The sequence below is a fragment of the Alosa pseudoharengus genome, unplaced genomic scaffold, assembly GCF_046254945.1.
Source record: "Alosa pseudoharengus isolate Yale_2024_CS ecotype anadromous, Long Island Sound unplaced genomic scaffold, YU_APseudo_1.1 YU_APseudo_1.1_scf_8, whole genome shotgun sequence".
Classification (NCBI taxonomy): Eukaryota; Metazoa; Chordata; class Actinopteri; order Clupeiformes; family Clupeidae; genus Alosa; species Alosa pseudoharengus.
This window is the reverse complement of record NW_027468870.1, coordinates 26,374,873-26,390,058: the sequence shown is the minus strand read 5'-3', so window position 1 is coordinate 26,390,058 and position 15,186 is coordinate 26,374,873. Positions and strand designations below refer to the sequence as shown.

At 44.6% G+C, this 15,186-nt stretch overlaps 1 protein-coding gene across 9 annotated transcripts in view; it reads left to right on the top strand.

Moving 5' to 3' along the window:
* The window catches only part of dlg2 (discs, large homolog 2 (Drosophila)), a 185,470-nt gene that overhangs the window by 167,448 nt on the left and 2,836 nt on the right, over nucleotides 1–15,186 (top strand). For all 9 annotated transcript variants that reach the window (XM_076274521.1, XM_076274523.1, XM_076274522.1 and 6 more), the window contains 6 exons: nucleotides 218–332; nucleotides 7,738–7,914; nucleotides 8,646–8,721; nucleotides 10,793–10,892; nucleotides 14,414–14,464; nucleotides 14,600–14,701. In XM_076274521.1, the coding sequence (XP_076130636.1) occupies nucleotides 218–332; nucleotides 7,738–7,914; nucleotides 8,646–8,721; nucleotides 10,793–10,892; nucleotides 14,414–14,464; nucleotides 14,600–14,701 (621 nt within the window). The remainder of the gene's footprint in view (nucleotides 1–217; nucleotides 333–7,737; nucleotides 7,915–8,645; nucleotides 8,722–10,792; nucleotides 10,893–14,413; nucleotides 14,465–14,599; nucleotides 14,702–15,186) is intronic.

The following is a 15,186-nucleotide window of genomic DNA, read 5'->3' as shown; positions in this document are numbered from 1 at the left end:
AGAGCTAGAGCCCACCTTTTAATCGAGCTGCCGGTCTAGATGGACACAGGATCTCCTACTCAGCACCAGCCTCCAGCACCAGAGAGAGAGTCCTGAGAGAGGCATCCTGCACCAGTGCAGACCCTCAGTGCAGAGCCAACGCGGGTTTTGTGCGTGTTCATTTACCTTGTGTACTTTGTTGTGTTTGTCTCCACCCCCCACCCCCACCCCCTTGCAGAGTACGGGCGCTTTGAGGCCAAGATCCATGACCTGCGCGAGCAGATGATGAACCACAGCATGAGCTCCGGATCCGGCTCCTTGCGAACCAATCAGAAGCGGTCGCTTTACGTCAGGTAAGCCCCCCTGGCAGGGTGCTCTTGTTTGGCATGCACAAACACAGCAAGATACCCCAGGAGCAGGTGACCGTGGAAGAGACGCAGCGTGTCCTGGCCAGAGAAGCGCCAGAGCTGATCCACCAAGTCTATTCCACTTCTATTCCAATCAATTCATTCAGTTTTATTTATATAGCGCCATAAAATATGAATATGTCTCAAGGCGCTTTTCAGAGCCCAATATGAACTTGAGCCTTGATTCTCTATGGGTAGAATGGGTCCAGTGTCCTGCAGTGTTACTAAGCTGAAGTGGCTGTTTTGGTCCAGCCTCTGGGATCACAGCACAACATTTTACAGTATGGGCACATTGGGGAATGGGGATGGGGGGTCATGTGTGGACCTCTCTCTCTCTTTCTCTCTCTCTTTCTCTCTCTCTCTCTCTCTCTCTCTCTATATATATATATATATTTATCTTTTCTCTCTCTTTACAGTATTTCTCTTCTCTCTTCTCTCTCTCTCTCTTTCATCTCTCTCTCTCTGTGTGAAGCTCAGTCAGAAGGAATCACCCCCTAGCCTTTCTGCGTGCCTGGGCAGAGGATTTCCCAGACGCTTCTGTATGCTTGTATGTCAGCTCCAACCACATCAACCTCCATCTGTTTCCCAGAAGCCCACACTGCATACACCAGTTGATCCCCCCCCCCCACACACACACACACACACCCTCTCCTGCACCCCACAAACACTCCCTGACAATTTAGCTGTGCCTGTGTTCCATTTATGTCCATCTCAGCTGACTTGTGGAACCACAATTTTTAATTTGGGTTCTTCCTAATTAATTAATTAAGACGCTTCATTAAGTCATTATTAATCAAACACAAAGAATCTGGTGATGATCTGTTCCATGGGTAGTCGAAGGTTGTTAATGGGTTAGTTAACCCTCTGTGGAGTACGATCACAAATATGATTAGAATGAGGCTACTGAGGGGGTCATTTGCTTATGTGGTAATGGACCCTAGCAACCGTGGCAGTTAATGTAAGTAAGTTAATGTAAGTGTAAATTATCATGTGGGGAAGGACGCTGTAACAAAAGTTAAACAGTGAAGTCTCCTTATAACAATGGCCAAGGACCACATTGATCCCCCTGTACATGAAAATAGGTCGGCAGATAGATAAGCAAGGTGTTCGGTCTGTGGAATACAATGAGTTTGGCCTTCTGGGTATGCAAAAATTAATGTCATCTCTTCAGAACTACTCTGGCGCTATATTACCCTGCCCCTATAATGGCCTGTTCTGACATGAGAACAAATGAGTTTGCCACCTTTGCATACTGTGCGGGGGAACACAGCAATTGGCTGATCTCAGAACTGCTTACCCAGGGGACCTATTTACAGGTCACACTGCAGAGAAGCTTACTTTCGAAGTCAAAGAGCACCAGAAGCATACTGGTAAGCTAACACATGCCTGGGAAGACAAAGTGTCTCGCATTGTGTTGCCTGGAGTCCCCATTACAAGTTTGAGCTTGAAACATGGAAAATGGAGTCCACAAAAGACTGTCTGATGCCAGGAGAATGAAAATAAGTCAGAAGTCAGGCTGTTGTTGCTGATTTAGACCACGTTCTAGAAGCGTCTATATAACATTCAGTGTTAAACCATGAGAAGAAATGGAAGTGGTCTTTCGTTTTAAATGATCCCCTGTGTTCAGTACAGTGCCAGCCATCTCCACACTGCTTTGTGACATGTGACTATTTGTCTGTGGATATCAATAACAGTCCAGTTACTCCCGCCAGTTGACTTCCAGACTACATTTCCAATTTAAAACAAATGCATACAGTTTTATTCAAGCACAGTTTTCCTGTGCGTGGGCTAAGTCATAATATTTAAGTGCTTTCAATCAGACTGCTCATGTATTTCTTATAGCCAGACCGTATCTGACTAAGAGTAACGTTTCTTGTAATGTTACTAATACTAAATAATCTTTTCACATCGAGATATACTAATGGGTCACTGGTTATGCTGAACCCCTAGGGGTCTAGTTAGGACCTCTTGCCATAGAAGCGCCTAGATAGTTAAGAAACATTTTTTCCCGAAGCCTTGGTTTGCAGCTAATGCAGACCTTCAGAACAGAACATCATATGTTCTGTGCCGTTTCCCCCATGCCCAATATGGTCATCTTCCAACTCTGTATCTGCTGTGTGCAACTGTTTGATGTGTGATTGATGTCTCTGTAGCGGTATCATTTCTTTTAAAGTAATCTTCCATTCAGTAGCAGGTAACCATGACAACAATACCAAAAGTTTTCCCGTTCATTCACAGCAATAATTTGCACACATACTGCATCTCTGCTCCAGTGCTCAGCAGAGAGCTCGTTGAAGCCCTGCAACAGTGTGAGAGCTCAGTGGGTGCAATCGCAGTTTCAGTGGGCCATCTTCTGCTTTTCCCTGAAGGCCAAACAGTCTCCACTCCCAGGAGAGATTGAGGCCTGAGAACGTGCTCTCTCTAGATTAGGTGACTAAACATTATCTCTGTGTGTGTGAGACTTGTGGGCTTGGATGAGTGTGTGTGTTTACTGTATTATGGACATCATGCACATAGATGTGTGGTATATACCGCAGACATGGATGGAGAAGAGCAAGTAATCAGCATTCAAAATATCAGTCTTATGAACTATGAAGCTGAGAATAAACCATGCCATAAGTAAAAATACTCGCAATGATCTTTCTAAAGATCAATACCTAAAGGTAAGAAATTAGCACTCACAAAGGTCCTCTGGACAAAGTTGACTAATATCTATTTAACCAATTCATTTTTGCCATTTTTAAAGACTTACGTTTTAAAGACCGTATATGCCTTATGCTATATGTAAGAGTATATGACCTTCCTTAAACAGCCCTTGCTCTGCACTTCTGCTGTGGCTGTGAAAACCTCTGTTCGTGGCAGCAGGCGTGTGCCGTGGCTGAGTGATCAGCTCTGTAATTTCTCGGGGCTCAGCGTTTCCGCTGTGGAGCAGATGTCCGCCAGGCCGGCATTACGCACAGCGCAGCACCGAGCAGCGCTAGGCTCCTGATGTGAGCACCTGTGTCGATTCTTGCTGGCCACAGGCGCCCCGGACCTCCGTCTGACTGCTACATTACACCCAAGTCCTAATGCGCTGCTGCTGCTGCTGCTGCTTAGCAGCGCGTGTTCTTGCTCTCGCGCTCTCAGATGAGCTGTCGTGACTCCCACAACAGAGCACTCCTGTCGGGAGCGTTAGCCCAATGAATTGCCTGAGCAAGCAAACTGTCCCTCCGCTTTAGAAACTTCAGCACCTTCCCAGCGCTGTGGTGCGGTGCGGTGTAGTGCGGTGCGGTGCGCTATGGTGCGGTGCGGGGCGGTGCGGTGTGGCGGATGCTAGTGCTGAGGAGAGCAGGTTCCAGCCCTGCTAACACTGCTGCCCTCGGGCTGCGTTAGCGATCAGCCTCATCAATACTGCCAAGAGATTTATTACTGCAATTGAACAAATGGACCCCAGGACACTTCTTATCCAATTAAGCCTGGTGTTGTAAATCAAATAATTCAACAACAAATCAGATTGACAGTCTAGAAACAACATGTTGAACCCCAAATCAATATATTTTTAATTTCTGGATATGTACAGCCTTAAAAAATAACATGGCTGCACAAAGAGTGGAAAACCAAGATTAGCCTCAATATGCCAGTTTTAGTGTTTTTCCAAATTGCTCAATTATACAGCAGTCCCCTGTTGGTGTGTTTTTGCGATGCATTCCCAATCGGAGTTCAACACGAACTTCATAGTGATGATTTATGCACATGTTTTGGTTCTAGTCCACTGGGCAGACAGCTCCTATCACATCAGACTGTTTGTGCAGACCCTCTGATTTAGCCCAACTGAACGGCCGTGCCAGACACACATCTCTCTCTCTCCACTGAAGTTGTGCTAATTTCACACCACACGCGATATAACTGCAGTCCCCTGTCATGCCTCAAGGGCTATCACCATGTTTGACCTTTCATTTTTATGTTTACTGAGTACACAAGCCATTTTGAACCAATGAAACCAAAAAGCACTGGATGATGGGAACATTTCTGTTCTGCTTCATTATCTGCACAGTAGTTGCTCAGGTTTTTGTGCTTGTCAGCTGCTGCTATTGTGTGAATTTTACTGCACCATCAGATTTCCATGGCTCGCTCGCAGCTTGTAGTTACCATGCCAACCATAGTTTCCTATACATCCCCAGAGCCCGCTGATGGTTTGCCTCCACAGAGGTGACAGCTTGGGACACACAGACTGACCAAGACGCTATTTTGCCTCTCCTCCTCTCTAGCTGTTATTACTAATTGTTCTGTCCTTTTTGTATTCATTTAATGTGAGTACATATATATGATATTGCATAATTGTATCTCCTTTTTATTAAGGGTTGTATTTAAATTCCATGCTAATGTTTATGTAGTGTAGCTTTAGGATGGCAACCCTACTACAACACTACTTATGCAATACTAAAACATCCTTTGGTTACACTTTACTTGACAGTGTCGACATAAGAGTGACATGACACTGTCATGAACGTGTCATAAACAAGTCATAAACGTTTATGACATACCGCTTCTGTTATTAAGTGACATTCGGTTTTTGTCATAAGAAGTTATGGTTAAGATTAGGGTTAGGTTTAAGGTTAGGGTTAGAGGTTAGGATTACAGTAGGGTTAGGTTTCATGTGTCATGACCAGGCTTGGAATTTCACCATTTTAGGGGCAAGGCCACTTGGCCTTCAGTTGGGCATATTTGGTGGGGGACACAAAGGCCACATGTCAGGGCACGAAGGCCAAAGTTAACTATACAGTAGGCTATAAAAATTATCAAAGTTGTATTTAGTCTATTCACAGCAGTAGACCTGCATCACTGTATGAAACATTACAAAAACATGAAACATGACATATTACATAGAAATGTAAATCATCTGATCATCTAATATTTACAGATATATAGGCCATATTTAACATTTATTTTATATTTGGCCTGTTATGAAATCATGTAGAAAATTTTAAACACATTGTGAAACTTAAAGCCCAAATTTGGAGACATGCATGTCGAAATTTGCTGCAAATTCAAAAACGGATTACCCTGGGACGGCTAACTGTACACGGGACTGCTTTACACCTTTGTGTTCGGGAAGGTCTGCTGTTTATTTTGATACATGGTTTGTCATGTGTTGAACGAAGGGTTCGTGAAGTATTCCACCGAGATAAAAGGGTAGGAAGATAGGCACAGATTTTATGATTCAAAAATTCAAAAATTATGATTTTATGATTCAATTTATTCATTATTGACTTGTCTCGCGAACCGTTCACCACAGCAATTAGTGGCTAACATCGTTTAAAAGCTGAGAAAAAGCTTTTTCATGTGATGATACTTGTGATGTCTGTATGATGAGTAGGCTACTTTGCGAGTAGTTGAATGGGTGAATTTGGACACACTTTCTTTCTTGCCGTGCGCTGTCACTTTCTCCACTGCGTAAAAGACTAAATTAATTTGCGCTGTGAATGCTAAGATTATTTTTGACAGGCCATAGGCTAACAACGCAAGGGGCCTCCGTGAAATTCCTACCCTGGTCATGACAGTGTTCTTATGTCGATACTGTCAAGTAAAGTGTTACCCATCCTTTTCAGCCTCCAAGTTAATTAGTAGGCACTGTTGTGATGCTGCATATCACACTGTTGTATCCTTGGCATGAAGTACTGTACCCTCACACCATGGCATATGCATACAGATATATGTCAGTTGGGGCATTTTACTGGCGTTCTTGTTTGTTTGCAACACTTCTCCCAGGGAAAGGGCACACAAGCACCTGTGCGTGAAATGTCACCGGAGAGAAACAGAGCAAACACGGTCTCTCACCCCCTCACAGGAGAGAGAGAGAGGGAGGGAGAGAGAGAGCGAGCAAGAGAGAGAGCCATTAGATCACCTGAGTGAAGCGAGGCTCTGTGTTACAGGTCCCCTCTCAGTGCACACCTATCTGTTGTCATGGTAATCATTAGAGGGTCGAGTGCAGCGGGAGATGGATGTGTTGAACTGGTCTCTCATTGATACCTGAGAGAGTGATGACACACTCCACTGTTTGTGAATGTCACTTAAGAGAGAGAGAGAGAGAGAGAGAGAGAGAGAGAGATTTATTAATATTTATAAGGAAACTTCAGTGTCCCAGCTATGGTTCACATGAAGGACACAACTCTCATAAAAGCACACACAGAGGTAAGTAAACCAAGTTAGCCAGTGACACTCCAGATAATATAAGCATAAACAAATGCACTTGCATACATACATGTTGCATACATATTCACTAAAGCTGCAAGAGGATGTCTTGTGAAACAAATTACAAATATGGAACGATAATGGATTAGTCATTTAAGTAATTCGTTTTTTCCCCTAATGGTCTAGTCTTATGGTCTTGTTCTTAAAAAGCTTTCTTTAAGCGTTCAAAGTAGATTAACAATATCCCCATGGTCGCTAGAATAAACAAAGAAAAGAAAAATAAAGATATTGTTATACCAGAAAAATACCGGTTATATTTTTCTGTTCTATATGAATAGTTGTTACGTTGTATTTTCATCATGTGTATGTTTCATATGTACTGATAGTTATTTGGTACTTTTCTCTGTGTGGACTCTGATCATCACTGTGGGTTGTTGTGTGAACAGTGGGCATGTCTGCCTGTAGGCAGCGGCACAGTGTGAGAGGCATCAGAATTGCCTCCCTAAAGTTTGGCACATTGATGATGGCAGCAGGCACTGGGTTACCTTGGAGACGCATTTGCAGCGCTGCCTACAAAGCCATTTACCACAGTCCCCTCAGGGTGCTGATTTCTTCTCCAAAGCTTTAATGTCTTCAGCACAATCTAATGGCTTTTTCTTGTCACATAATACAATAGAGATATGTGATTATTAGATTAGACAATTACTGTACTATGACATGATGAAAAGACATTAGTATGAAATTTCTGTGAAATTGAGGTTGTGCGATTCTGTAAAATTTCCCGTGATTTCTTCACTACCTGTGAATGCTGGAGAACCAGCAGAAGCACGTGACTGTTAAATAGGACTCTGGCTGGCAGTTGATATGTGTGAAAGGAAAGCATAGTAGCAGCTGCTGTTCAGCTCACAACATTATACACTGCCAGCAATTCATGCAGATTTCATTTCCCAATATGTGCCTCTCTCTCTCTCTCTCTTTCTCTCTCTCTCTCTCTCGTCCTGCTTGACAGTGTGGGTCACAGATGGTGACAGACTGCTGTGGAAATGAGTGTGAATGAGTGTGTGTGAACTGAGGACTCACTGCTGTCTCTCTCTCTTTCTCTCTGTGTGTGTGTGTGTGTGTGTGTGTGTGTGTGTGTGTGTGTGTGTGTGTGTGTGTGTGTGTGTGTGTGTGTTTCCAGGGCTTTGTTTGACTATGAGAAGGCCAAGGATAGCGGTCTGCCCAGTCAGGGCCTGAGCTTCCGGTACGGAGACATCCTGCACGTGATCAACGCCTCGGACGATGAGTGGTGGCAGGCCAGGAGGGTCACGCCAGACGGAGACAGCGAAGAGATGGGCGTCATCCCCAGCAGGAGGAGGTGGGCCCCAAAACACACGCCAGATCACTGCACCAGGCACCGCACATCTCACCACACCTCTCTGCACCACCACACACTCACACCCACACCATACCACACCTCACCACACATCTCACCACACCTCTCTGCACCACCACACACTCACACCCACACCATACCACACCTCACCACACCAAACCACACCTCTCTGCACCACCACACACTCACAACCACACACCATACCACACCTCACCACACCAAACCACACCTCTCTGCACCACCACACACACACAACCACACACCATACCACACCTCACCACACCAAACCACACCTCTCTTCACCACCACACACACACAACCACACACCATACCACACCTCACCACCTCACCGCACCAAACCACACCAGATATCACTGCATCACACCTCACCACAGCAGACGCCACACCACACCACACCACATCTCATCACAACACACCACACACAACCACAGAACAAGCCATGGTGCTACAGCACACACCACTCCACACGTCTGACAATACCGTACAACACACCAGTATGTTTACTCAGGGCTTTACCCATGTGTCTCAGTTGTTTGTAAGTGAGATTTTGTTTCTCTTTGTCTAAACATGTCAGTGGCCACAATCACTCTTGTACAAACATGCAAACATAGAAACATTAGTCAAGGCATATAAAAGTGCATCAACATCAGTTCTTCAGGGTTATTTGACGGCATCATTTTGTGCTCTTGCAGAGTGGAGAGGAAAGAAAGAGCACGGCTGAAGACGGTGAAATTTAACGCCAAACCTGGCAGCATTGATTCTAAGGGGGTGAGTTGCACAACCATTCCTGTCAGAGTTTGTGAAGATTTGATTTGATATACAGTAATAGGCTTGTCTCTTTTGACAAAGTGACTGTGACACTCTGACACTTAAATGTCAAACTTTACCTTCGAGCTCAAACAGATCTACAGATTTAGGGTTTTGGGGGCCTTCATTTTTTATTTTTTTTTAGCTCCCAGGAGAGGAAAAGCTAAAGGTCAGGGTCTTGACATCTCACCACAGACACGATCACTTGAGCCTTGTCCAGTCTCCTCAGCGGTCTCGGCCCCCTGCCTGTCCCGCTGCCTCTCTCTCTCTTTTTCTCTCCGTTTGCCTCCTCGTCAGAAGCACAGAGCGCTAGTGGGCCACGTCGGCGCGTCCTCGCTGCCACGCCACGCCCAGGACGCGCTCCTGTCTGTCAGCCTGCCACAACTCATCAGTCCCAGTCAATAGCACACGTCTCCGAGCATGAGAAGCGCATGCGTCACGCTGGTGGGCTAGAACAGGACAATGGGCCTGCATGCCATTACTTTTTTTTCCTTTCATAAATCACAGTTGGCTCACTTCAAGTAAATTGTACTTTTCAAATAAATGGTGGCAAGATTGTTTTCTTTTTAATATTGAAATCTGTGAGGCTGCAATTTCTGGCAGCAAAAGCATTGCGAGCTGTGCAGTATCCATAGCAACATGCTAAGCAGCTTCTAACATGTATTGGGGTTTCCTGAGTGAATAATTAAAGCTGCGTTTTAATATTTAAGCTAGGATTAAGTAAACAGAAGACACCCATACTCATGCTTGGCACAGTATAAAGGTTTTGTTATCTTAAGCATTACGATAAAGGGTTCAAAAAGAAGGATTATAATTTGAATAGCTGGATTTTATTTCGATGACTGAATTATTTATTTCATATATATTTTCATATTTAAATTAAAGACGTTGATACAGACAATATACACATGCAGTTTACAAGAATGCAGAAAAATAATATAATATATAATATGTATATAATATAAAAGACTAATAAAAAATGTTTTAGTTCAACATGGATCCATACATCTCCCATACAATATCTATACATTTCAAATCATATTCAGAGTGACATTGTGATATTTCGACTCGTAGTTATTGTTAAGAAGTCTTGCACCTGCAAGTCCCTAGTCCCTCTACAGGCTCCACAGGAACAAGCCAAACAGGACAGACTCAACAGAGTTAGTGTTCTCATGAGACAGAATGTATATATGTACTCTCATTTGATTGAATGCAGCAATTATAGGTAGCATTAGGCATGCTATTTTGTGGTACCAGTAATCAGAGCTATTATTTACAACAGACAGGACAGCTGTCTCACTTTAAACACACATATTTAAACATGTCAGCCAACATGCGCCTCAGCCCACCTCAGTTTTCCATGTCAGACACACGGTATACCGGTACATCCTGCATGTTTGCTTGAGGAGAGAACTTCCGCACGTCCCCTCTGTGTGTTGTGTCTGGCTTAGCATGAACCTCACTTTGTTACCTGCATGAACCATGATGTTTTTTTCTTTGTTTGTTGCTGTTTTTCTATGTTGTTGATTTTAATAGTTGTTTTCTACCGCAATGTTGCCTATTTTGTTGTTGGCTGTTATATTATGTTCCATTTCTCCCATGTCTGAGAATATCCCAGGCACATCAGTGGTCAGGGCAACAGCAATGATGACCACTCAGGGCTCAGTGTTCTAAACGCTTCGTAATGTTAGTTAGTTAGTTAGTCTTAAAAGTTGAGTTTATATATGTATGATTCTATCCTATTGATGATGATAATCATAATACTATGATGCCTTTAGGAGACTATGCCCTGATCTTTTTCTCCTGGTTTTCATGGTCGATTACAGGAAGTCAACATTTATTAATACGAAATGTTGCAGACCACATATATTAAGCTGAATGAGCATAAATAATCACCTGTTGACTGGACCTGCCCTCACTGATGTCCCATCCCACAAGATGTTGTTAGAGCTCCTTTTTCTGTGTGTCAGCATGTGTGTGACGACAGCCCCATGTCCCTGTTTGCCCCACATGCTCTCTCTCCTCCTCACAGTCATTTAGTGAAAAGCGTAAAAAGAGCTTCATCTTTTCACGCAAGTTCCCATTCTACAAGAACAAGGAGCCAGGGGAGCAGGATGGCAGTGACTCGGAACGTAAGTAGCAGCTGTGGAGACTGGCGCAGCGAACACCCACACACACACACACACACACACACACACACACACACACACACACACACACACACTGACACGCACGGACACACACTATTTTGGACCTGCAGGTTCCCTGAGACATTCCCACGCAGATGCACGCACACACACAAGCGTACAGCAGGGCTCTGGTGCAGGCAGGTTTAGGCAGTTTTGTGTGTATTGGGCGCCATGACAGAGAGCTGTGTGCATCCAACACTGAGCATCCGCAGACACTGCTGTCTCAGAGCCACCTTTCAGCTCTACTGCACCAAAGATTAAACCTGACTGTCACTTAAACGCCAATTGGTATAGAACCTGTGGGTCAGAACCATGTGGTTGCTCAGTGTGGATATTCTCAGCTGTCTGTCTTAGCCGAGCGGTCAGAGTGCCCAGCGCAGCGCTCTGGACCAGAGCGGGGTCTCAGTTGGCCCGTTTAGGCCTGCTCTCCCTCACTCCACTGACCTCTACCTTCCTTTTCTGCGGCTGTGTTTTCTCTCTCTCTCTTTCTCTTTCTCTCTTTCTCCCCCCTCCTCCTCTCTCTCTGTTTCTCTTTCTGTCTCTCCCTCCCTCCTTCCCCCCCGTCTGCTGGACGGCCATGTAGGACATTCCTGGATTAGGTGACGACGGTTATGGGACAAAGACGCTGAGTAAGTCCATACAGGAATGGTCCCGTCTGCAGCACCTACCCCCAAACCCATCCCCATGCATTTCCAGTTCTGGCTCGTCCCTTTTCTATTTGGTTCTGTTTTCCGTTCTGTTGGGTTCCCTGTTCTGGAATGACGTTTGACGGGTGGGTGGTGGCAGGGGTGCCATTATCTTATCTGTGCATGCTGGCAAGCTAGGACGTTTGACTCCTTAATGTCTACAGCTCTCACATAACGCTCCCATTCACCTTGTTTATGCACTGCATCACCCTGCCCCAAAATATACAGTGTATGTGTCGTAATACACACATGGTCCTTTATGTTTGAGAAGACTTTGTGCTTGGTTAATGTTGTTTGTTTGAGTCTCTGTGTTATTCTTATCTGTGCTGCTGTTACCATGATGGTTGTTTTGCATAGTATGTGTGTGTGTGTGTGTGTGTGTGTGTGTGTGTGTGTGTGTGTGTGTGTGTAAACATGCCCAGTGGGGTGTGCTATGAGATGAAATTAGTGCTAAAGTGAAATCAAAGCCAGGTCCAATCAGACTCAGCAGACAGAGGCAAACGTTTGTGGCGATTGCCTTGTTGCTCGCAATTTTTTTGCTTACCACTGCACCATCCTAAACTGTTTAGACTTTCTGGTCATTAGCCGCACTGTCTCTCATTCTGAGGTTCATTTGAGTGAGTTATGATAGCAGTCTCCAGTCTGATCACGGAGACACCGTCTTAGCTGCGGTGAGAGTTTGTCCAGAGTGTGGTCTCGGAGGAGGAGCAGGAGGAGGAGGAGGAGGCATTTTGATCAGATGCCAGTTGACTGTGTGGAGCCTCTGCATCCACGCTGTGCATCATGTTTTGTATGGATTCTGACAGCATGAAAAACATCAGCACAAAAGCCCGCCTGCCCTCCAAAGACGGGCATGAACCAGAGACCCAGAGGCACGGTGCCCACATGCGCCCAGCCAGTGGAACTCTGCGGCAGGCATACTCCACAGTTCATATAGGGGTGTCTTGTTTTGCCGGTTTATAGCTCGGCTGTCATTACAATAGTGGGTGTTATTTTTAATGAGAGAGTTGCCCATGTGGGACCGCGCTCCGTTATCTCCTGTGGCACACTGAGTGATGTGGCTCTTAGTCACTAATATATACTGTATTCACCAGTGATGGCATTTTGCCCACATTATTTGACATAGAATGCATTATTATGCAGAGCTACTGCCATATTCATGAAAAGCTGTGTCAAGGATTGATGAATTTTAATCTATCAGAATGACTTGGCCTGCATAATACACATCCAAATGTTTCTACATAGGAACATCATTTTTGTCTTTTTTTGTGTATTATTGAAAAGGAACTGTAGAATGCTCTGCATCATATTGCTCTAATTGTGGCATGAGATCTTACTGACTACCTTCCACATAGAATACAATACAATGTGTAGAAAAACCTTTGCAACATACCTCTCCACACCATTAACAGTATATAAAGAAAGAAAGAAAATAGCACAGTTATTGTCCAACACTTTCCTAAAGGCCAGTCATTTGAGGTAAAAAATCTCTCTTTATGCTATTATAGAGAACATATTGTCTTGTACTCCCAAGCATCACACTGTATGTAGAGGTCCATTATCCTGTAGGTTCCAATTAATGGCGCATTTTCCCCCAGAAACAGTGCGGACACATTTTGTGTGTTGATGCTGAAGGCCATTGAGTGTGATGTGCATGGCTGCTCTGAATAAGAGCGTTAATGGGCCCCATCCAGAGCATGACGGAGACATGAAGAGTTCAGCTTCATGTCAAATACACTTTTTGTGATGCTTCCGGAATACTGTGCAGATCTGATGCCAAAAGAGCAGTGAACCGTCTCAGCAGGCAAGCTCTCTCTCTCTCTCTCTCTCTCTCTCTCTCTCTCCCTCTCCCTCCCCTCTCTCTCCCTTTTCTTGTCTTTGCCACTCTAACATGGACCAGATTGGGTGGAGAGATATTTAATTATGGCATATAATGGCACAGTGATATTTAAATGACTTCGTTTGGGAGGAGAATGCTTTTGTTTGCTGACAGATCAGTCACCCAGCTACCTCCCCTGCCATGCTACAGGAGGAGGTGTGTGTGTGTGTCTCCAGGGTGAGGAGTTCAGCCACCCTCAGCCGACACTCCTGGAGCAGGATGGGTCTGGTGATGGATGGGCTGTCTGCACCGGCCGCAGCGTCCATCCATCAGAGCGTTCTGCCACGCCTCACAGCCGAGCTTGATTGATCTGGCCTAGACCTTCAGCTGATCCACCCGGTGTGGGCCTGTCGTGCACAAACCCGCCTTTGATCTAGGGGAGCTCAGAAGCCCATATCCCGCCTGTTTTCAGTACCACAGGACAAAAAAAGAGCATAAAAGCCCCCGTCACTGTGGCTCAGGCAGTAGTGACTTCCTTACTACTTCCTGAGGCACAAAGGAATCCACCCCCTAGTATTTAACCAAGATCTGTTGCTATGGTGCTGTTTGCCTTTCTTCCTGCTTCTAAAGACGTTTTGAGGCATTAATCGAGCTTAGAGTCGTTGCACAAATGGAAAAAGCAAAGTGGGGGTCTCTGTTCTTACATATCCGAATCTCCTCTGCTCAGAGTTATGAAGTTTTTATGTCCTGTGCCTAGAAACCGACTCATGGGACTATTCTGTGTATTTCATCAGAGCTCTCAGCAAAGCCATCATCCTTGTCCAAATCTACACAGTCATATAACACATTGTGTGATGTATGCATAACATTTTTCAGAGCTGTTGTTTGTGAATGAGCATCACTTGGGAAGACAATTCAATCCTGTGTCCAGTGTGTTTATTATCTCTGTCTTTCTACAGGGAGTCAAGAGGATTTGATTCTTTCTTATGAGCCTGTCATGCGGCAAGAAAGTAAGTGTTTCTCAGGCCCCCGTTACATTTCAGCAGACCTGGTAATAAAAGCCTTCATATACTAGCACAGGCAGTCCCAAAGCTGACAGCTGACATCTATGTGTTTTAACAGAAGCTTTCTTTAAATCCCAACAGTTACCTATGCCCGGCCAGTCATCATTCTTGGGCCAATGAAGGACCGAGTGAACGATGACCTGATCTCTGAGTTCCCCGACAAATTTGGCTCATGTGTGCCACGTGAGTAGAACCCACAGCCCTAAAGGGTACTGTTGTGTCCACCTCAGTAGGTGGCAGAGGAAACGTAGCCTGTCTGGGCTGGCACTGGTAGAGTAGAGGGATGGCATCAGGGTAAGTAGTGTGGCAGCTATAAAGTTCTGCCATCCCTCCCTGGACCAGTGCAGCATCATTTGTGTTTCTAGACTCCAGATATGTTTGTGTTTGTGTTTTTGTTTGTGTGTGTGTTTGTGTGTTGCTTTTTGAGTTTGAGTCTTTTGTGTTTTTGTTCAACTATCCCATCTGTTTTGTGTTGTGACTTTATTTAGAATGTGTTTGTGTTGAAGTTGTTTTTTGTTTTGTTATTTTGTGTTGTTTTTTTTAACGTTTTTGTGTTTTATGTCTGTTTTTTTCTGTCTGTGTGTGTTTTATTTACCTGTCTTTTTGTTCATTTTTAAAACCTTAAAAAGCAGCTAACAGTTCAGGGCAAGTGGGTAAGTGAGCCAATC